Source organism: Coenobita brevimanus, chromosome 18, assembly GCF_032717465.1.
Source record: "Coenobita brevimanus isolate Jiangsu-jjx chromosome 18, ASM3271746v2, whole genome shotgun sequence".
Taxonomy (NCBI): domain Eukaryota; kingdom Metazoa; phylum Arthropoda; class Malacostraca; order Decapoda; family Coenobitidae; genus Coenobita; species Coenobita brevimanus.
The window spans coordinates 8,390,373-8,413,219 of record NC_136971.1 but is presented as its reverse complement, the minus strand read 5'-3'; the positions used below and the strand labels follow the sequence as shown (position 1 = coordinate 8,413,219).

The 22,847-nt window shown below is 44.0% G+C and overlaps 1 protein-coding gene across 3 annotated transcripts; it reads right to left on the bottom strand.

Moving 5' to 3' along the window:
• Nucleotides 1–5,857: 5,857 nt before the first annotated feature.
• LOC145391392 (sodium/potassium-transporting ATPase subunit beta-like) lies at nt 5,858–21,941 on the bottom strand. Of its 3 annotated transcripts, XM_080265996.1 has the most exons (7): nt 21,891–21,905; nt 15,198–15,287; nt 14,414–14,503; nt 11,358–11,542; nt 10,481–10,609; nt 6,152–6,314; nt 5,858–5,975 (listed from the first exon to the last, which is right to left on the bottom strand). In XM_080265996.1, exons 1-7 carry the CDS (start codon nt 21,901–21,903, stop codon nt 5,884–5,886), a joined length of 762 nt encoding a protein of 253 aa, XP_080122122.1. In that variant the 5' UTR covers nt 21,904–21,905; the 3' UTR covers nt 5,858–5,883. The 3 variants fall into 3 exon arrangements, with proteins under 3 accessions (XP_080122122.1, XP_080122123.1, XP_080122124.1); XM_080265997.1 differs by lacking the exon at nt 15,198–15,287 and having other exon boundaries at nt 21,891–21,941; XM_080265998.1 differs by lacking the exon at nt 10,481–10,609.
• Nucleotides 21,942–22,847: the final 906 nt, after the last annotated feature.

The window sequence follows — 22,847 nt, the reverse complement described above, 5'->3', positions numbered from 1 at the left end:
CAGGTATTGATTTCTAGACTTTTCCACAACCTGGTATAGAAATAGGTGTACTGTAGTGCTGTAAGAGACATTTAAGTACTTTAGCATGGGATTGTGCAATACAGTAGCATGAAACTGTGTTATACAATGATAGGCCGATTATCCAGGCTTTATGGTCCAAAATCATACTAAATCTGGTGGAAACAAAACACAGGTACTGTTAGATTGATTTATTAATGGAATACATTATTGTATGTATCAGTACACACTCTTTCATACATACACACAAGAACAAACAAAAGAATGAGCAAACAAGAGCATCTCTCTCATGGTGGTTTCCCTTCCTTATCAGTCGCCTCACCAGTCTCCACCCCACCACCCTCCTCCCACTTGTAAAATATTCTTGCATACACATACACACACACACAAAACAAAACAAAACCTATCTCTTCACTCCAAATCCAGATTGTCCACCTCGAGTGAACATGAATGGAACAGTGCCTTATCAGTGGGGGAACATGTAAGTGGTGCATTGGCAGCTGTGGACGGGGATGTGTGGGTGGGAGGCAGACTTACTTCTGCTTACCCATGGCTCGCTTATTAGCAACTGGATGCTCACTGTTTAAACATGATCTGTCCTACTGATAATTTTATGTAGTACCGTGCCACTGTATCATTCGGTCATGGCTTGGATATGCTGAAAACCAGATGTTCCAGATGTGGATAATCGAGCTGTCACTGTAGTTTTATTTATTTAGAAACTAGAATTTTTTTGATACAGTAGTATAGATATATTAATAGATGGAATTTAGTATGCATGGAAGTCTGGATGGTGAGATTATAGTAATTGGATTAAGAACAATATTGTTATGGTTGCATGAATTAGATGTTTATGGCAGTGATAGAATGCTTTGAAAAAAAGTTATCTCAGTGCCTTTATTTTTACTTATTTATTATTATTATAATTTTTTTTTTTGCTTTTTGCCCTCTACCTTACCCCATCCTTGGGTAAGAAAAAAGGTGAGGATGATGATGATGGAAAGTCCATAGCTTCAACCGCCTGACCTAAACACACTTCTTGAAAAATTTCATTTTTGAGTGCAACTTTTTGTAGTCATGGCCAGGTCCAGATTATGCAAGGTATGAGGTGATTAATAAATATTCTGGGTGTGTGGGGAGTAAAGCCGAGTCAGTAGAGAGGTGATCTGCTGTCGCAGTGGATGCGGATTTGAATCCTGGCTGGGGCAAGGAACAGTTTAAAGATTTGAGTTTTGTTAAAATAGACTTTACTGATCAACTGTAAAACCTGTCGACATGCTGTAAAAACAACCCCGCTAACACCAATACGCCAGTCCTTTATGAAACAACCCTAGCATGTACTCAGTATGTACGGTGGGTGTTACCACCAAAGTGGTGATATGCGGAGATGTGTGATATGTAGGAGGACTGTTGGGCCTGAAGGAATGGGTTGTGAAATCGTATGCCCAGAGTTAGATGCATTTAAAAAATAAAAAAAAGTTAGGTTTCTTTGTCCCCCTCCCACCCCCCCATTATTTAGGTTTCCACACATGTGTAATGTCATGGCAAATGACTGAGGGTATGGCCTCCCATGATTTTTATTATTATTATTATTTTTTTAAATACTGTACATAGATTAGTGTGTTTTTGAAGACAGTAAATAAAAGGTTCTTGACTAGGTAATCAGTGTATAGTACCTTCGTATCCAGTACGGTATTTTTGTCAGACAGTACTACCGTACTGGACTAAATCCGTGCTGGACAAACAACAGATCTTATGGGAAAAATTAAATAATGTCAGACAAGAAAAAGTCCCCCCAAATTCAACTTAACTACTTTTTGACACAACTAAAATTTTACCCACCTTTAAGGTGAGTGGTGATGGGCTTTGGGGGGAAGAGGGAGAGGTTTCCGCGGCTGTAGGATGTCCTACTGACCCCCTGGAGGAGGGTCTTCAGGATCCTGAGGAGGCCTCTCTGCCTCAACCTCCCTCATAGTTCCCTCATAGTCACACACTGGCACATCTTTGTCTTCATTATCAAGGGGAAGTGCAATACTGTACTGCAATTTGACTGGCACATGTCATGAGTCACGAGGAAGGCATACTGGACTGGCGAGGCTGTATTAGGGAAACATTCCTTGGTGTTGGTCATCTTCCCGCCCGCGCGCATGGGTAGTAGTGCAGGACGCAGCACGTCAGTACTGGAGAAGAACTCCTCGGATTTGGCCCACTTTGTGCGGCTGATCCGTACTAGCCCAGCAAATCCGTACTACAGTAATAAATTATTTAATTTTTTTGTCGACCAAACTGGACAAATGCATACTGGACGTAAGGGTACTGTACGTGTTACATTCCAGTAAATAATTGCTTCTATACTGTATATTATACAGTATTATCATCTTATACTTGAAGTTATAATAATCATGAATTTTCTATTAAAAGCACTATGAAAGACAGAATTCTTGCAGTGGTTTAATTCATTGATTATATACATCAAGTAAAAGATAATGCAAGCCATGCCAAGATTACAGCTTGGCATTTAGTAAGCTTTACTCGAGTGAAGCACCATACATATTGTTGGTCAGATATAGGTTCACATGGTTTTACAGTTTTTTCATTCATTCATTCATTGCCAGACGCCATGTATCCCAAACGGGGTGGCCAAGGGCTCAGAGTTAATTGTTTTACAGGGAGGGGCACTAATCCTCCACCAACCCCACTTGACACGTAGGGATGCCAACAGCATCTGGTGTTCCCAGGCTTCTCATATGTAAAGCAACATGGGAATCCCATTCTGCTAGCTTGTTGTTGTATCCCAGTCAGACCAGGGGTTTTCCTATACCTGAAAAGAACTGTCTGGTGGTAGTCAAAATTGGTTAAGAAAACAGAAACTGGTCTGAATGGGATATACCCACACTGCAACTTGCACTTATGGCTGTAATAAGTCTTGTACTCCAGTAGGAGAGAACAAATAATCTGCATCTCACTACTAAGAAGAGAGAAGGTGTTATAATTTCTCTGTACTACACAGGAGTGGAGATAAACCAGAAATTGCTGGGAAAATTTAGAGGCTTAGTAACGATGATAAACAAGTACAAGCACTAAGAATGTAACAGGATCCCAAGAGCCTTTTCCTTTTCAGAGTTTTGCAGCTTATTATGTCTCAGTTTATATTTCCATGTGGATCTCTTATCTTTTTACCCAAATTGCATCACATGGCATTTTTCTGTATAAAATTCAGTCTTCTATCTTCTGCTCCATTTAAAGAGTACAGTGTAGTATTTTTGCAGTTCTCGACATGAAACATTATCCTTGATAGATCTTACAGTATTTGCATCATCAACAAACATTCACACAGCTGCCAGTTTCAGATGCTTTCTTATAGAAACTCAGCTCTGAACCAGAACTGTCTTTCATATTAACAGCCCATGATTTTCAAGGTGTTCAACCCATCGTTTCCTTATTAAGCCTTTACTTATTTTACTTATTACTCAATTAAGAGAGACTGGTCTATAATTTAGAGGATTTTCCCTGTCCGCTTTCGTAAACAGTGGCTTTTTTCCATAAACTTGGTACAATTGCCTTGTCTTAATGAGTGAGTGAATATTTTATGTAGAGGTTTACTTATGCGTTCACACATTCCATTATTACCAGGTTTGATATTTCATCAGGACCACTTGCTTTACTTTTTATCTAAACTTCTCATAATTTCTATAATTTCCATTATATTACTATCATGTAGCCCCATGCCTAGGGTGACATTCCATAATATATCCTCCTCAATACAAGAACTCTTCTCAACAAATACTACTGAAATTTTCTGTTCATTACTTCACACATTTGTTTTTCATTCATTATTATAGATTCTGCCTCCATTTGTCAAACATTGTATCTTATCCTTAATTTCATTTTGCAATTCACATAGCTGTAAATGAGCCCAGGTTCCACAACACATCTGGCCACTCTATCACTCTGATTTTATTTTGGCATCCCTCCTGACAGCCGTATATACAGTATATTCTTAACTTGCTTGTGCCTTGCATATGCCTGTCTGCTTTTGTGTCTTCTTTATCTGTTCCACAGCTGATCCTGTTTCTGCTTAACCAAAAATTTTGCATCAAACTATTTCTCCTTACTTGTCTTTCTTCTTTTAAATGTAGGTAAGTACAGTATTCCTCTTCCCGAGATTGAAGTATCATAAAATCACTCGTACTGATTTTCTACATCTACCATATCTAGTTCCTCTTCCCATTTAATTTCTTGATAGTATCTTCTTAGTTCTTGATAAGTACCTCCATTTATAATTATAAACATGTTTACTGTGGTCTGTATTATCAATTGCATCATATGATACTATGAAATTATAACCCATTTACTACATGGTCACTTTTCCCAAAGGGTGGAGAGTATGCTATTTCTTTCATTTTCGTGCTTAGTGAAAACCAAGTCCGGGATGGAAGATTCATCTTCACCCCTTGCTCTTTTTAATTCTTTAACATGTTGATATGCAGCGTACAGTCATGACTCTGCATACAGCAGTCTGGTATGCAATAAATCAGTAGACTGATGTAGTAAAAGTTATACCCAGTTTCGGGTTAACAGTTGCGGAATTCACATGCATGATAATTGTGGAAGCCACGAATGACAATCTTGTGTGTATACAATGCCACCCACACAGGCTGGGCAGTCAGATGTTTGAGCTAAGATGGCCATCCAGTGCACTCACTCTGATCATCCTTCATTTCATGTAGCGTGTATAAGACCACTGACACACTATTGCTGTTGCCAGATAACAGTGCAAATGCACAACAAATACTGTAGTGCCAGTGTGTGATATGAAGTGGAGTGATAAGTTTTTTTGTGTGAAGTTCTGAAATTTGTGACTTGGAAAATGTCTGGCAAGGACAGTGATGTTTTTCATACAATAATTATCATATTTGTACAATAATCTGGAGGGAGTGTACGATGTACAATATCACTTTCAAAATGTATAATTTTTGTCTTCCATCTGATTTTTTTTTTTTTTTTTTTTTTTTTTAAATGTAAACAGCAGTCCCACCACGCAGCTCACCCTGGCCGGAAATTCCTATCTTGCACACCCACCCTGACAGAAATTCCTTTCTAATCCCATGGGACCTCTTAATGTCCTTACCCCAAGCTAGTCAGGTCTGTAGAGGTCTAGGTCATTTGCTTCTCCATGGAGTAGTGAAGGTCGCTGAAAGTGGTTAGTCAAGGAGCTCTGCCCAAATGAGGCCCTGACCACCATAATTCCAACTCTGTAGGAGGTGAACGGCTATGTTCAACTGTACCAAAGGAAGTGCAGTAGATATAATACTTTACACAAGATCTATCTATCTATCTATTGCCAGACGCCTCAATCCCGTTTGGGGTGGCCACAAACAAATCGCCTCCAAGTCGCCCTGTCCCCCACCACTTCACTGCCCTGCTCCCAACTCACACCCCCCTCTCTCATATACCTCTCCACCCCATCCCTCCATCTCATCCTCATCTTTTGAAGTTACATCCATGTTGATTTGTACTGTTTACATTTTCAGTACAATTTGGCCCGAGGGAAGTCTTTGGGTTTCATTACAGTTTTTATTGCATTTTTCTTACATCCATATTAGTTTATTTAGATCTAGAGAGATTTCTTGTACTGAGGGGATGAATGAAGGTTATAAGTCTCTCCCAATCTGAATAAAAATGACTGGAGATAGCAAGAGTAAAATTAGTCTCTCTCTCTCTCTCTCTCTCTCTCTCTCCTGAAGAAGAAAAGTTTATTAGAAAGAGAGATTTAACAGAAAGAGAGAGATTTATTAGGTGGAGGGACCAATGAATATATCACATCAGAAAGACTAGATCCCCCATTTAACCATGGCTACCTCTTCAATCTACTTTAATATTGAACCGGAGTGGGTTTTTATCAGGGTCAGTGTCCACAGTCCAGATTCGACACAACACACTCACCTCCACACCACCTGCAAAATAAAAATTAATAGCATTTAAGATCAGCTTACATTGCTGCAAGTCAGTCTGCACCGTTTAAGTTCAAGTTATATAGAGACTATTACACCTTTGCTCAGTTTCTGTGTCTATCGGAGTTAAGAGTGGGCCAGAATGCTGTCTACAAGCTTTGAAACTGTCATGAACTAACTGGGAAGTTTTGAGAAGGAGAGGCCAATAAGTGGCTGCAGGTAATGGGGAGATGGCTGGTAAGGGAAGTAGTAGAGTGGGAAGCCATGCCATGGAGAGACTGTCATCTCCCCTATGTTTTTCTTGTCCTCCTCTGCCTCACCCTCACATGACACCCACACAACCTAACCACACAAAAGAGAAAATTATTACAGTACTTGAAAAATTGTACAGTAGTGATCAGTAGGAAAATAGGAAAGCAGAAAATCACCCTTACAATACTCATATAATCTGGCCTAGAAAAGTATGGTAGCAGAAAAAGTATTGTAAAAGTAAATCATCATCATCACACTTTTCATAATAATTTGTACCCATTTACTATGTTCAACTGGGGTGATGATGTGTAGCTGGAGACAAAAGTCTGCATGATATTTCACCTGTTCTCACTTTCTGCTGCTGGTTAATGCTCCCAAGCTAAGTCAGGCATGCTACATTTCTCTTCTCTTAAACGATGCTCTTTGGTATGATTTGCCAGGATGGAAAGTGGTAGACATTACTTAAGTAACATAGCAAGCAAATTTTCAATACAGAGCAAATTATTTTATTTAATATCTGTGCATACAAAAATTAGAAGAAATAAATTTTCAAGAACAATCTTACTGTTAAGTGCCATAACAGATACAGTCAGTCAAAAGAATATCGGTGCGCACTTGGCACAAAAAATCTTGGCGCCATGAACAACGGCTGTTGGAAATTACTGTACCCAAGTATTTTGTCCCATGTTAGTCAACCTGCTTTCATAACGATATTGTATTTTACTTGGCTGGGACATTTCCCATTTGGTAAAGTTGCTATAGTGTATGCATAATCCACTGATACCATGAATATCTTCTAGGAACTTCAGAAGTTATATAAATAATTTTGAGTATTGTCGTACCCTTTCCTGTGCAGTACTTTTAAAATTGTCTGTACAAGACTACTTGCAGTGCAGGTGTTGAGAGGTGTGCTTACCACATCTTTTGATCAGCTGAAACAAGAGGGTTCCCATCTTCCCTGCTCCTTCTGTTCATACTTGCCAAATACTAAACACAGATACTATTCTGGGAGTGATCTTTATCCCTATTCCCAATGATAAATTCATTATTCTTCAAAGGAAAACCTTGCTGAGCAGAAGACTGCTTTCCAAGATGCACAGTTTCCCACAGTATTTTCCACAGCCTTAGAACCACAAGGTTCCTTCCCACGACTTCATTCTCAAAGGAGCAGAACATGTATTAAAAATAGTATAATCACAACGTTTGGGGAAACAAAGTGCAGTATGTCAGAAAAGATGTGGAAATACTGATACTGTATATAAAGAAAGGTGCAAGCACTGATACCAAAATTTAAGCACTGATATTGCAGTATTTTTATTTTTTATTCAGAATGACCCTACTTTCTTCCTGGATATAATTATTTGCAAATTAGAACGGCTGTCAATTTGTGAGTAGTTTTTTCATGTAGCTACTATGATTGCAGTTACATGCATCTTTGTCTTCTTAATCTCACTTCACTCAGTTCAGATATGTTCACAAAATCTTTCAATTCATTTCTCATCAGTTCTGTTATTTTCAGTGAAGGTCAGTTATGACAAAATGCAAAATTCCTCTCTCTCTCTCTCTCCCCCCACACACACACACACACAGCAGAGATCGACACATCTGAAGGTAAAGTAATTGTAGCCATTTTGTATATGCCACCCAGATCAAACACATGGGAAAGAGACGAATATGAGGACCTGGCAGAGAGTACAATTCAGAGTATAAGATCCTTGCTACATAAAATGGAAGAGAAATCGGAAAGAATTATACTAACTGGGGATTTCAATACAAATATAAATTGGAATACTCTAGATATAAATAGCCAAGAAAGCTGTTGGGACCAAAAGTTCCTGGATCTCGTACAAGAGTTTTTCTTAACGCAACATGTGAGGGAAACCACTAGAAAAAGAGGACTTGATGTACCTTCAGTGCTAGATCTAATATTTACTAGGCAAGAAAATGACATTGACAGTTTAATATATCACCCTCCACTCGGCAAAAGCGATCATGCAGTACTAAATTATAACTTCAGGATAGCATATGACATAGTAAACAGCAATGACAGTTACAAAAAGAGACTAAACTATAAAAAGGGAAATTATCAAGACCTAAAGAAGTATTTCTTAGAAGTTGATTGGGAAAATGAGCTTAGAGGACAAGATTTAAATGCTGTATATAAAAATTTTTGTGAATTTTATGAAATAGGAGTCCAGAAGTACATCCCACAGCACAAAGAAGCAGATAAGAAAATACAGAAATGGTTCAATACAGAATGTAAAAAATCAAAAGAAAGAAGAGATTTGTTGTGGAATAGATACAGAAGACACAATAGTGAAAGGGCGTATAATAATTACAAACAGGCAAGAAACGACTATACAAGAATAAGGAGGGAAGCACAAAAACAGTTTGAGGAGGATATAATAAATAAAAGTAGTGATCAACCAAAGCTGTTTTACAGCTATATCAGAAGCAAAACCAAAGTAAAAGATATAATACAATCCATCACGGACGAGGGAATCACTTATACACAAGAGAAAGATATTTGTGAAGCACTAAATAAGAATTTCCAATTAGTTTTTACAGAAGAAAAAAATTTTGAGAGGGACTATGTGGAACACGCATGTCCACACATACTACCAGATATACAAATAGCAGAAAAAGTAATACAGGAGGAGTTAAGTAGATTAGACGGAGGAAAAGCAAGTGGTCCTGATGAAATTTCATGTTGGGTGTTACGAGAATGTGCAAAGGAGTTAAGTAAACCATTATTTTTAATTTTCAAGAAATCCTTGAGTCAAGGGAAACTACCTGACATTTGGAAAAAAGCAAATATAGTCCCCTTATTCAAGAAAGGAAATAGACAAAATCCTCTCAACTACCGACCAGTATCACTGACCAGTGTTGTAAGCAAGGTATTAGAAAAACTTATAAGAAAAGCTTGGGTAAATCATCTAGAAGAACACAGTATGATAACAGAAACACAGTTTGGCTTCAGAAAAGGAAAATCATGTGTTACTAATCTGTTGAGCTACTATGACAGAGTAACAAACACAATACAGGAGAGGGAAGGATGGGTGGACAGTATCTATTTAGATTTCAAGAAAGCTTTTGACACAGTACCACACCAAAGACTTTTATGGAAGCTGTACCATCAAGGAGGAATTCGAGGCAAACTGTTTTGTTGGATGCAAGACTTTCTCATAAAAAGAGAAATGAGGACAGTACTAAGAGGAAACTATTCATCATGGAAAGAAGTGACTAGTGGAGTACCACAGGGTTCGGTGCTGGCACCAATCATGTTTCTAGTGTACATAAATGATATAAACAGTAACACTGGAAATGAGAGCTATCTGAATATGTTTGCAGATGATGCAAAAATACAAAGGAGAATTACTAGCACAGACTCTTGTAGGGAGCTACAAGAAGAATTAAATAAACTTCATGAATGGAGTAGTACATGGCAAATGGAATTCAATGTGGACAAGTGTCATGTAATCAAGTTTGGTAAAAGTGGAAAAAGACCTGATTGGGATTATAAGTTAGGAAATAAAACCCTATACACATCAGAAAGAAAGAAAGACCTAGGTGTGATTATCAATAACAGACTATCTCCGGCTGACCACATCAGCGAGAAGGTACGGAACATGTATACACTGCTTGCAAATATGAGAATAGCATTCACATACATAAATGAAGACATGCTAAGAAGGATAATAACATCATTCATTAGACCAACCCTGGAATATGCATCAATAGTCTGGAGTCCTCATCTCAAAAAGCATATAGACAAGATTGAAAAAGTTCAAAGGGCCGCTACAAGATGGATACCAAGCTTAAGGGACCTAAGCTATGAAGAAAGACTAAATAAACTGAATCTACCAACACTACAGGAGAGAAGGAAAAGAGGTGACATGATAATGCTATATAAGTGCATATCAGGAAAGGAGAAAATAGACATAAATGATTACTTAACATATGGAGAAGCATCAGCAAGAGGACACTGCAAAAAACTGCATAAGAAGAGAGGTGATAAAGACGTAAGGAAATTCAGTTTCCTAAACAGAGCAATTGATCAATGGAATGCACTACCGAATGAAATAGTGTGTGCCAAAACAATTCACAAATTTAAGGATATGTACGATAAATATGGTCTAAGACACGGGACAATACGAGCTTGACTCATTCCTGTAAAGATACAATTAGGTAAGAATTAGGTAAGAACACACACACACACACACACACACACACACACACACAAAACCAAGGCTTACCTCATCAAGCTTTTGCCCTTCAGGAAAGACACGATAGCTTTGCACCTCTATCTCATCCTTCAGTTTTTGTGGCATACTTTCTGGTAGTTCATCCTTCAATTTGTAGGGCTCGGGCTTCCAGTCTCCAACCTAGAATTAAAAGTTTATTATAATGTAAAGTAATGCTATATTCAGTAACATTTATTGACATTTGTACTCTGTATTTCACGGATACAAAAGTAGCTGTTATGTGATCTGATAAGGGTCCTGTAATTAACTCCTTTGGTTCAGTAACTTATTTCCCAGCTTACTTTTGCTATCAACAGACAATATCAGAAAGGTTTGGGAGACCTTTTGATCTGGCTGAGTCAAATTTAGCCTTCATTAACCCCTTCAGTACACAAGATCTCTCTTTCCAAAGCTGAATAAAATCATTTAGAGGCAGCAAAAGTTGCCAGATGGAGCACCAAAACTGCATTATCTCAGAAGCTATTATAGTTACAGCTATTATGGTTCAGTGATGTAATAATAATTAACAACAAATGACTTTCCTCAGCTTAGGAGAGACCTTTTAAACTGGAAAAGCTGCATATCGCAATACAGGAACTCCTCACTACTAGGGGGCTTTACTGAGCTGAATAAATCACAAGGCAGTAGTAAAACAAAATGTACATTCATGTTATCTGATTCACTAGATACACATAACACCACAAAACATACACCAACACAACCTAAACAGTTACCCTGAATGTTAAATCACATAAGGCTGACTGTGGTTGTTGTTGGTGTGCTTAAAAATGACCATGGATAACCAAAATCTGACTGATAACTTCGTTGGATGTTAAGTTGACATGGCTCCCTGAGAATTTCAATAGTTATCTCAGACCTAACCGATTACCTTAGAGGGTCTTAAAATGACACATGGCTGACTGTGGTTGGCCTCATACCCCCAGTCATTCTCCATCTTGCATGTAGCCTGTAACCATGCCATTTTGAAGATACAGTGTTTATCATCTAGTTTAGTTTGTGAAGGCTGACATACACTGTAGACATCTGCGTTTTCTGTAGTCTTCTTCATGTACTCTGGGGAAACGTGGATGAGTTAAGCTATTACATGTACTTTGGGGAAACATGATTTTAAAATTAGCATTTTCTCATACACACAGGAAATGTGATTTTCTCCATACTTTGAGGAGATATGGATGAGTTCTGCTTGCCTGTGGTTAGCTATCTGGATTGATAGAGTCCTTCCCTCCTGTGCTAAAACAGTTTCACCAAACAATATTATTTACACCATACAGAATTATACTACAGACCCTTACAACACACACACACACACACACACACACACACACACATACACCACATACCCTTCCTTACACAACACAACCATACACACACACACACACACACACACACACACACACACACACACACACACACACACACACACACACACCACATACCCTTACACAACACAACCATACACACACACACACACACACACACACACACACACACACACACACACACACACACACACACACACACACACACACACACACACACACACACACACACACATACCCTTACACAACACAACCATACACCACACACACACCCTTAAACTACACACCACACACACCCAACACACACCCTTAAACTACACCCAACACACACCCAACACACCCCCTTAAACTACACACCACACACACACCCAACACACCCCCTTAAACTACACACCACACGTACCCATACACTACTGTACACATAACACACCCTTATTCCACACATCATACACTGTTACTCAACAAACCACACATACCCTTACTCAACAAACCACACATACCCTTACTCAACAAACCACACATACCCTTACTTAACAAACCACACATACCCTTACTCAACAAACCACACATACCCTTACTCAACAAACCACACATACCCTTACTTAACAAACCACACATACCCTTACTCAACAAACCACACACACACCCTTCCTCAACAGACCACACACATACCCTTCCTCAACAAACCACACACACACCCTTCCTCAACAGACCACACACATACCCTTCCTCAACAAACCACACACATCCCTACTCAACAAAACACACACACCCTTGCTTAACACACCACACACCCTTACTCCACAAACCACACACACCCTTACTTCACAAACCACACACATCCTTACATCACAAGCCACACACACCCTTACTCCACAAACCACACACACCCTAACATCACAAACCACACACACCCTTATGCCACAAACCACACACACCCTTATGCCACAAACCACACACACCCTTGCATCACAAACCACACACACTCTTACTCCACACACTACACACACCCTTACTTCGCAAACCACACACACACCCTTACATCACAAACCACACACACCCTTAATCAACAAACCACACACACCCTTACATCACAAACCACACACACCCTTAATCAACAAACCACACACACCCTTACATCACAAACCACACACACCCTTACTCCGCAAACCACCACACCCTTACTCCGCAAACCATGCACACCCTTACATCACAAACCAAATACTCTTACATCACAAACCACACACACTCTTACTCCACAAACCACACACACCCTTACATCACAAACCACACACACCCTTACATCACAAACTACACACACCCTTACTCCACAAACCACACACCCTTACATCACAAACCTCACTTACTGTTACATCACACACCTCACACTCTTACACCATACATACCCTTACACTACACATCCTTACACAACACTCACCACACACCCATACACCACATTGCACACCACACACCCTTAACTGCATACAACACACCACACACCCGTGTACTGGATCATATAAAGTTCACCACACCCTTACATTGCACACTATATGGTACACACCCTTACAAAACACACTACACAACCGTACACTGCATATTATACAGTACACCACGCCTGGGGCACACCCGGGGGGAGGGGCCTTCGAGCCCGGCCCCCCCCTTAGCCATCTGAGTCCTTTAAAAATTTATATACATTTATTTCGGTAACAGCAAAACATGAAAAACTGGCTAGTACAAACAAGGAGTAACACATAAGCCAGCAGCTCTCTGACTCTAAACCTGCATGGGACCTCCTGGTATTTATCGGATTACCTGACCTCACCTCATTACGTGCCCCCCCCTTTAGAAAATTCCTGGGTGTGCTCCTGCACCACACACCCATACATTGCACAGTATATGGTACACCACACACTCTTAAATGGCACACTACACATCACACACCTGAACACTGCACACTATATACCACACACCCTTACCCTGCACACTTACACAGCACACTACACACGACATACCATTACACTGCACACAACACACCGTTACACAGCACACAGCACACCCATACATTGGATATTACACATCACACACCATTTACACTACACATTATATACAACACACCCTTACACTGCACATTATACACCACACACCCTTACAGTGCACACCACACACCCTTTCAGTGGACATTACACACCGTACACACCGTTACACCACACACATCCTTACACCACACACACCCTTACACAACACACACCACAAACCCTTACACTACATACCACATATCTTTACACCACACGGCACACATCCATACACTCTTATGTTACACACACTACACAGCACACATCTTTACACCACACAGCACACACCTTTACACCGCACAGCACAAGCCGTTACACTACACAGCACACACCCTTACACTACACAGCACACACCCTTACACTACACAGCAAACACCCTTACACTACACACCATACACAAACATCGCACAGCACACAGCCCTTGCACCAAACAACCATACACCACACATCCTTATACACTACACACTGAACATCACACCCTATTATCAAGCATCCTCTCACAGCCATACCCATCACATCAGACTTTCACTCACCTTCATGTAATTTGTTAAGTGGCTCCACGTATTTTGACAGATCCTTTTTGTTATTCACTACAATCGAGGTGGCTGGCAGAACTGCTATACCTGTGAGGGACAGAAGAAAACTTTTGTGATACTTTGTGTGTGTGTGTGTGTGTGTGTGTGTGTGTGTGTGTGTGTGTGTGTGTGTGTGAGAGAGAGAGAGAAAGAAAGAGAGAGGAATAATGAAGAAATAGCACCATGCCATAATGTGGGCTATAATGGCACTGCAGGAGTAGAAAGAAAATAAAGGCTGGGAGGAATATGGAAATATCAAGCAGAGAGGCAGGACAATACAGAATAAGAGGAAAGTAAGGAAAAAGATTGGAGACAAAAAGGTCCCTTTTAGTCGGAGAGAGAGAGAGGGGGGGAGATGATTCACGTATGCTTTTAGGTAGCTTAGGCCCAGAGTATTAGCCAAAAGATCACTAGCCTTATGCTCTCACCTAAACATCATCAACGAAAGCATTAAAAAAATAAGAATAAGAATAATGGGAAGGCGGTCGAAGGAAACACAGGTGAAATAGAGGTGAGCTTTATTCCCGACTAGTTTCGCGATTTTAACTGCTTTTGAGAAAAGTTCCATTGTGGAGGATTTCTGTGAAATCTATTTCTAACAAGCTTACGATAGGTTTACCTAAAGGTGAAATAAAATCGACCTGGAGCTGGAAGTAGCACGGATAAAATTACTATCATTATAATTAAGGTGTTAAACCAGTATATACCTGTTGAAAAACCAGTACAGTACATTTTTTCTTACCTATGTCCTCACCACCTGTCAGAAGTAAGACGGGGACCAAAACAGCAATCAGCAGCACCACAGCCACCACTCCCACCCCAACTCCAATCACTGTAGGGAAGTAATGGTTCAGTTAGTCATCACTCACTACATCATTACAGTCCTCTACATCACTACAGCCATGCGGACGAACGGGGTAATGTTTCACTCGGTTTCTCTGTGTGTGTGTATGATGTTATGCTACATGTTCAAGGGTCGACTTCTCGTACTCTGAACACAAGCTACTGAGTTGGGGTTCCCTTTCGAGACCGGGTCTAGAGAACACAACAGGAGGAACAGGGCATAAAAACTCGGGTCAACCAACCTTACACGTATATTACCTCAGTTACAACTCAGAACAGAATACAATATTAATATTATACACTGAACAGGTAAGGGGACACAGTAGGACTGGTGGACTCTGGTCCGGGCTGCTGTGGTCTTGGGCTGCTCACAGGTGTCGTCCGGGTGTGGGAGGAATCTCGTCAGGTGTGCCCTTCAGCAGGAGGCATGGGACTACTGCCAGGGGCTGGGGCGTCCGGAGTGGGCTGCTGGGCGGCGTGGGGGGAGGCTCTTCCCCGGTGGGGAAGGCGGCCCTCGAAACTGGGGCCAAACAGGGCGAGCAGGCGGGCTTGCCTTCGTTCGCTCCTGGAGGAGGAATGCTTGCTGGTGGGGCTGGGGAGGTCACACCCTGGAGTCCTTGGGGTGCCCTTGGGTGCCTGGGGGCTGCGGTCTCTCTTGGGACAAGCTGCTGTCAGGAGCTGCCTGCGGCTTCCCTTCCCCATGGAGTCTGACAGCAAGGGGCATCACCAGGGTGCTGGCTGCAAGGCATGGACTCCCAGGCTCACAACAGGGCCTCACCAGATCTCCTCCAGCTGCAACTTAGCCTGGGAGCTGCTCCTGTGGGAAGAGGAGAAGGGTGTCCCACTCGGCCTCTGGGTGGGTGGTGAGGCAATTAAGGGACATCCTCCGTGAGGGTAGTCGCGAGTGCAGTGGACAAGGGACATATGGTAGCCGATCCCTCCCCGACGCAGATGGTGGCTGTCGTCGCGGTTCCACGTGCCCCTGAGACAGGTGAAGGGCGTACGGTGGCCATCCCTTCCCCGGTGCAGACAGTGGCCATCACCGCGGTTCTGCTCCCTGAGGTGGCAGATGAAGGACAGACGGTGGCTGTCACTGCAGTTCTGCCCTTCTCTGGGGCCACAGCCGGGAGACTTACGGTGACCGATCTCCCCCCAGTGCAGACAGTGGCTGTCACCGTAGAGCTGTTCCCAGGAGTGGCTGCAGGTGAAGGGTGTACGATGGCCGTGCCTTCTGTGGCGCAGACAGTGGCCGTCACCACGATCTTCCAGGGGTTAGCAGCTGAAGAGCGTACGGTGGCCGACTCTTCCCTGACATGGATGGTTGCCGTCGCCGCAGCGTTTCCTGGGACTGTATCTCTACAAGTCCCACCCCGATCCTGGCGAGTGTTGGTCTGGCTGGAGAGTAGTGTGCCAGCACTGCGTACCTCTCATTGGATCTGCTTGAGAGGAAGAGGGGCACATGGTGGTGGGGGACATGGATCGTCTGGCTCGGGCCCTCTATGCACTCTGCATGCCTCCCCGTGGTCTCTCCTTGGGATGGGTGTTGCGCCACCCTATCCATGGCCTCCCCTTGGGGTGGGTATTTCACCACCAGCATGAGGGAAAAAGTCATGTCCCCGTGGCTGGAGGTGGTAGGTGTCTGAGGTGGTGATCCAGTAGGTCAGCATGAGGCGGCAAGGGAGGGCAGTCCAGTGGTGGGTGGGCAGGTTTGGTTCCTTGTGGTGTATAAGTTATGCTGAGGGTGGAGGTCTGCAGGGTCTTCAGGAGGAGGCGGAGGAAGTGAGGTGTCCCCAGGATGCGTTGGTGTTTCCCCTGGGCAGGGGTCTAGGTTACTCGGCGTATTTTCATTTTTGGAGGTGGTGAATGGCTGATGTCTCCTGGCTGAATGCTGGAGACAGGTGAGGTGACCTGGGTTAGGGGGTTGCCGGGGGGGCTGGTGGAGGTGGTTGGTTCGGTGGGTGTAGGGGGTACTGGGGGTGTGGATGAGGGTGTGGATGTGTATGTAGCTGGTGGGTGGGAGAGTCGGCTGGATCTGGTAGTGGCGGTGGTGAGGATGGGTGTGGGTGGCAAGGAGCCTGGGCCACGTGGTAAGGCAGCCGGGTGGGGGTGGGGGTTCTTGGTTTGTGTGGTGGAGTTTTTGCATTAGGAGGTAGGGGTGTGGCAGTGGTCGAGGAGGGGAAGCTGGTGTAGGACATTGGCGGGGGAGAGGAGTGTGTGGGTGTAGTGGTGGCAGTGGTCAGGGCTGGTGTAGGTGGCGTGGAGCATCAGTCAAATGCAGGGTGGCCAGGGGTGGGTGGGGGGTCTCCCGGTTGGGTGGTGAGGCCTTTGTGTCCGGTGGTGGCAGTGCGGTGGCGAGTGCTGGGGTGGGAGGTGAGGTCGCCGGGGATGAGTGGGGGATCTGTGGTGAGGGTGTGGAGTTGATAGATGATATGGTGGGAGGCGTGATGGTGGAGGGGGGAGTGAGTGAGGGTGAGGAGTGTGATGGTGTGAGATAACAGGTGTACAAGTCAATTGTGTGGTAAGGGGAGGTGGGTGGTGGTGTGGTGGCATGCTGGGTGGGGGAGTGAGTTTGGCACGGTTGAGAAGTGGCGGGTTGGGGGTAGAAGATATGCACATGGCGATTGTGAAATGTGCTGGGAGTGTTGTGATGTTGGATGGAGGAGACTCTGTGGCGGCCTTGGGTAGCTGGTCTCCGTCGGACAGCTATGAGTTGTTCCTGCATGTCATCAATGGGGCACCGGTGATTACATGCTAAATATTCCCACGAATCTATGGAAATCTGGTTGGTATTCTCCTTTGAAGGGGAGTGCCTTTTGGTGGGGCATGCCCTGGTCATACTGCGTGGTGTTGGTGGAACTGTACGTCTGAGGGGCGTCCGTGGTTTTGGGGGCTGTGCTGGATTAATTGGGATTCTGCTCACTGTGTCAATGTGTTGTGGGGTGGTGCGAAGGGAAAGAAGATGCCTGATAAGTTGAACATCCCTGTCAAGGTCTCCCGCTGGGTCAAAGATTACAAAGTGTTCCCTTATGGTGCAGTGGAAGATCCTTAACAGGGTATTGAAGATAAGTTGTTCCCAGGTGACTGTGTCAGTCTCCGGGTAAGTGACAGTGATGAGTCGCCTTGACTGGATGAGTGTGTCATTCAGGTTGCCATCATAGGTGAGGGTGTCGAGCTGTGACAAGGTAATGACTTTCCCTAAGGATGGCGTGACTGCCTGGATCACGATTTGGGTGAATTTTGCCCATGTCAGCTCCGGAACGATCTTGGTGGCAATACTTGACATTGCCTTGCCCAGGTGCGGCAGGGTAACTGCTATCTTCTCCCTGTCGTGATCAAATCTTATGTCCAATAGTGGCTTAACAATGGACAGGTATGTATTAATATCGTACTGTTCAGGGTTGAACTTTGGTAACTGCATGTGTGGTTGGGCAGCCATTTTGTTAAACTTTCCCTTATGTTCCTCATTGTTCTCTGACCGGAACAAGAGCCACCGCTAGCCACCAGTGTTATGCTATGTGTTCAAGGGTCGACTTCTCGACCTCTGAACATGAGCTACTGAGCTGGGGTTCCCTTTCAAGACTGGGTCTACAGTATACAACAGGAGGAACAGGGCATAAAAACTCGGGTCAACCAGCCTCACATGTATATCACCTCAATTACAAATCAGAACAGAATACAATATTAATATTATACACTGAACAGGTAAGGGAACACAATAGGACTGGTGGACTCTGGTCTGGGCTGCTGTGGTCTTGGGCTGCTTACAGATGTCGTCCGGGTGTGGGAGGAATCTCGTCAGGTGTGCCCTCCCGCAGGAGGCACGGGACTACTGCCAGGGGCTGGGGCATCCAGAGTGGGCTGCTGGGCAGCATGGGGGGAGGCCCTTCCCTAGTGGGGCTCTGGTGGGGATGGAGGCCCTCGGGACTGGGGCCAAACAGGGCGAGCAGGCGGGCTTGCCTTCGCTTGCTCCTGAAGGAGGACTACTTGCTGGTGGGGCTGGGGAGGTCACGCCCTGGAGTCCTCGAGGTGCCCCTGGGTGCCTGGGGGCTGCGGTCTCTCTCAGGTCGAGCCACCGTCAGGAGCTGCCTGCGGCGTCCCTTCCCCGTGGAGTCCGACAATGAGGGGTGTTGCCAGGGTGTTGGCTGCAAGGCACGGACTCCCAGGCTCATGACAGGCCTCGCCAGATCTTCCTCAGCTGCAACTCAGCCTGGGAGCTGCTCCTGTGTAGAGAGAGAGAGGGGTGTCCCACTCGGCCTCTGGGTGGGTGGTGAGACAAGCAAGGGATGTCCTCTGTGAGGGTAGTCACAAGGGCAGTGGAAGAGGGACGTATGTGGCCGATCCCTCCCTGACATGGACGGTGGCCATCGTCGCAGTTCCACGTGCCCCAGAGACAGCAGGTAAAGGGCGTACGGTGGCCGTCCCTTCCCCGGTGTGGATGGTGTCCATCACTACGGTCCTGCTCCCTGAGGAGGTGGCAGATGAAGGACAGACAGTGGCCAATCCTTCCCCGGTGTGGATGGTGGCCGTCACTGTGGTTCTGCCCTTCTCTGGTGCCACAGCCGGGAGACGTACAGTGGCCGATCTCCTCCCCGGTGCGGACAGTGGCCGTCACTTCAATGCTGTTCCCAAGAGTGGCTGCAGGTGAAGGGTGTATGGTGGCCTCCGTGATGCTGTTCCCAGGAGTGGCTGCATGTGAAAGGCGTACGGTGGCTGTTCCTTCCCCAGTGCGGACGGTGGCCGTCACCGCGGTCCTGCAGGGGGTAGCAGCTGAAGAGCCTACGGTGGCGGACTCTTCCCCGACACAGATGGTGGCCGTCGTCGCAATGCTGCCTGGGACTGTATCACTACAAGTCCCACCCCGATCCTGGCGAGTGCTGGTCTGGCTGAAGAGTAGTGTACCAGCACTGCGTACCTCTCGTTGGGTCTGCTTGAGAGGAAGAGGGGCGCATGGTGGCGGGAGACATAGGACCGTCTGGCTTGGGTCCTCTACGCGCTCTGCGCGCCTCCCCGTGGTCTCTCCTTGGGGTGGGTGTTGCGACACCCTGTCCGTGGCTCCCTTTGGGGTGGGTATTTCATGTGAAAATACAGTACTATTATGATTTGGTTTATTATCATAAGGTTTCGCCATAAGTTACAGCAGCGTTGAAAATTTTCACCAGATTTGGGAAACCTGGTGAAATTTTTCACCAGATTTGGGAAATCTGGTGAAATTTCAAGCTTGAAAAAAAGAAAGCGTTCGGAACCAAACAATATTTCGTAAAATCTGGTGAAAATGTAAATGACCACTAATTGACGTTGAAGTAACCTTAATCGTTTACTTCTATTTCGGTGCTGTAAAGGTTTCCTGCTGGTCGAGGAAAATTTTAAGTATTTTAAGCTTAACTTCAGTATAGGTGTAGTAAAGGATGTCTGAAACGCGCTGATGTTTGTCACTCACTGGTGCCGTGTGGCAAGTACTTCCACGTTTACATGGCTGGCAGCGGTACCTGAGCTGCTTCCACCGTTTGATCTTGTTGTGTGGCGCCCCGCGGAGGTCTCGTAGATTTCACAAGGCAAGTACACCATTTAAGGTAAACTACAATAAATTATCCTGCAAGGATAGGTAAATCACGAAATGTGTTAGGAAAGGGATTATTTTGTACAGAAATGGGTAAATGGGTATAGTATGTGTACAGTGCTATACAGGAACGGTCAGCAGGTTGTTTTGATCTAATGGTTATTAGTAGTCACTTGATGAAATCTGGTGAAATTTTGGTGGTGGTTTGGTGAAATCGGCACATCACGATCTGGCAACGCTGAGTTAAAGTATTGTTCTTCGCGGAATTTAAACCTGAGGAGCTTTCCTCCACACCTCCAACATTTCAGTTCATCTCATACCGAACGTACTTGGTAATGGCTGATGATTACTGATATGTATATTCAAAATTTTTGCAAGGACTAGTTCGTGGCACATGCGCATTTTAGAGACAATCTGCTGTGGCTATGGGCTTCCATTTGACGCACTTTTCAGATGGTTTGTCCAGTGTCAACATACTCTGGTGAATCCTCTCTCTCTCCAACAATAATTTAACTATTCTACAGATATGTTCTACGCAGTGAACTAAGTTGAGAGGGCTAGGCCGTAGTTAAGTTGCCGTGGGCTCCCAGGCGGTGTTCTTAGCATTAAATTTATAAGTTATTTTGGTCTGTTAATTCTTTTTTATCTGGAACCATCAATGAAGTGTCTGTTCCACGTTTCTGAAATCGCATAGGACAATCGCTGTGTTGCGGTTGAAATCTATACATGAGAATGATACCTGCAAGCAAGAAAAGTTTGGATCTTCCCTCGAACGCCTTTCTACTGCATATTAAAAACAAAAAATGATAGTTATGGACTAATTCTTCAACTAACTCAAGCCTCACTGTCCAGCGACTGACGTTCTTATCTGACATCATTATCATATCACCATGAAACATTGTACAATAGTCACTTCTCAGTCTATATTCATGGCCTTTTTCTGTTTTTTTTTTTCAGACTTGTACTTACCACAAGAGCGACTAAAGCGTTGCCTCGTGCCAGCATCATCGCCAATACCTACTGATGAATACTCACTTAAACGTGACATGTTCAGACTCCCGTTAAATGTGTGCAACACAAGTACAGAACCACGATCTTCTACGGAAGTCAAGTATAAACTGGGCAGTGTCGTCAGGATGTGCCTGGGTGGGGTGTGTCGATAGCGTACGCTGAGTCACAAACATGCGCGCTATAGCGTACACAGTTTTGAATGGTGTTGACGGCTCTACACCCAGTTATTAGTTCTCTCATATATCAGTGTATAACTGAAATGCTGAGATAAATATCAGACAAATGGTACAAAAGGTTATACTTGTGTACATTGGTAACACGTGAAGGTGAGTTTGCCAGATGTACAATACTCTTAGTGGTGTATCCATCGAATTATTCCCTCGAGTTGTATCAGTATCCAGCTTGACTATATTTTGCATTCAGCTTAATTAAGCGTATATTGGTTTAAAAGGAAGCCGGGCAGAAATTCTTTCGTATGAAAGAGTGGAGGGGACGGTGGATGGGGAAGATGTGGTGATTGTGGTCCCAGTGTGAAAGCAGGTAGGAAATGGTGCGAGATTGCATGCCTTGCTACAGTTACTATATGTACGATAATTACCGTACTTGTACTTTGCATTGATTAAAATATTTATTGTAAAAGGTATGCAGAGCACTTACACAACAAAAGAAGGTGGTGGGTCGTGCCACACCTTCTTCAGCAAATGCAGTCATCTAGCGCAAACACATTCGTGGGTGTAGCCACACCTTGGTTATACATTCGTGGGTGTAGCCACACGCCCTTGTATAATATTAGCTATAGTATAGCCTATCCTATAATGAGTTACTTGAGAGGAGCATGTGGAGTGACGTGGAGGGACAGGTTGACGAATGAAGAAGTGAAGGAACGTTGTGGGGTAGATGTGGATGTGGTTGAAAAGATTAGGAGAAATACACTGAGGTGGTTTGGACATGTGGAGAGGATGGAGAATGAAAGACTGACTA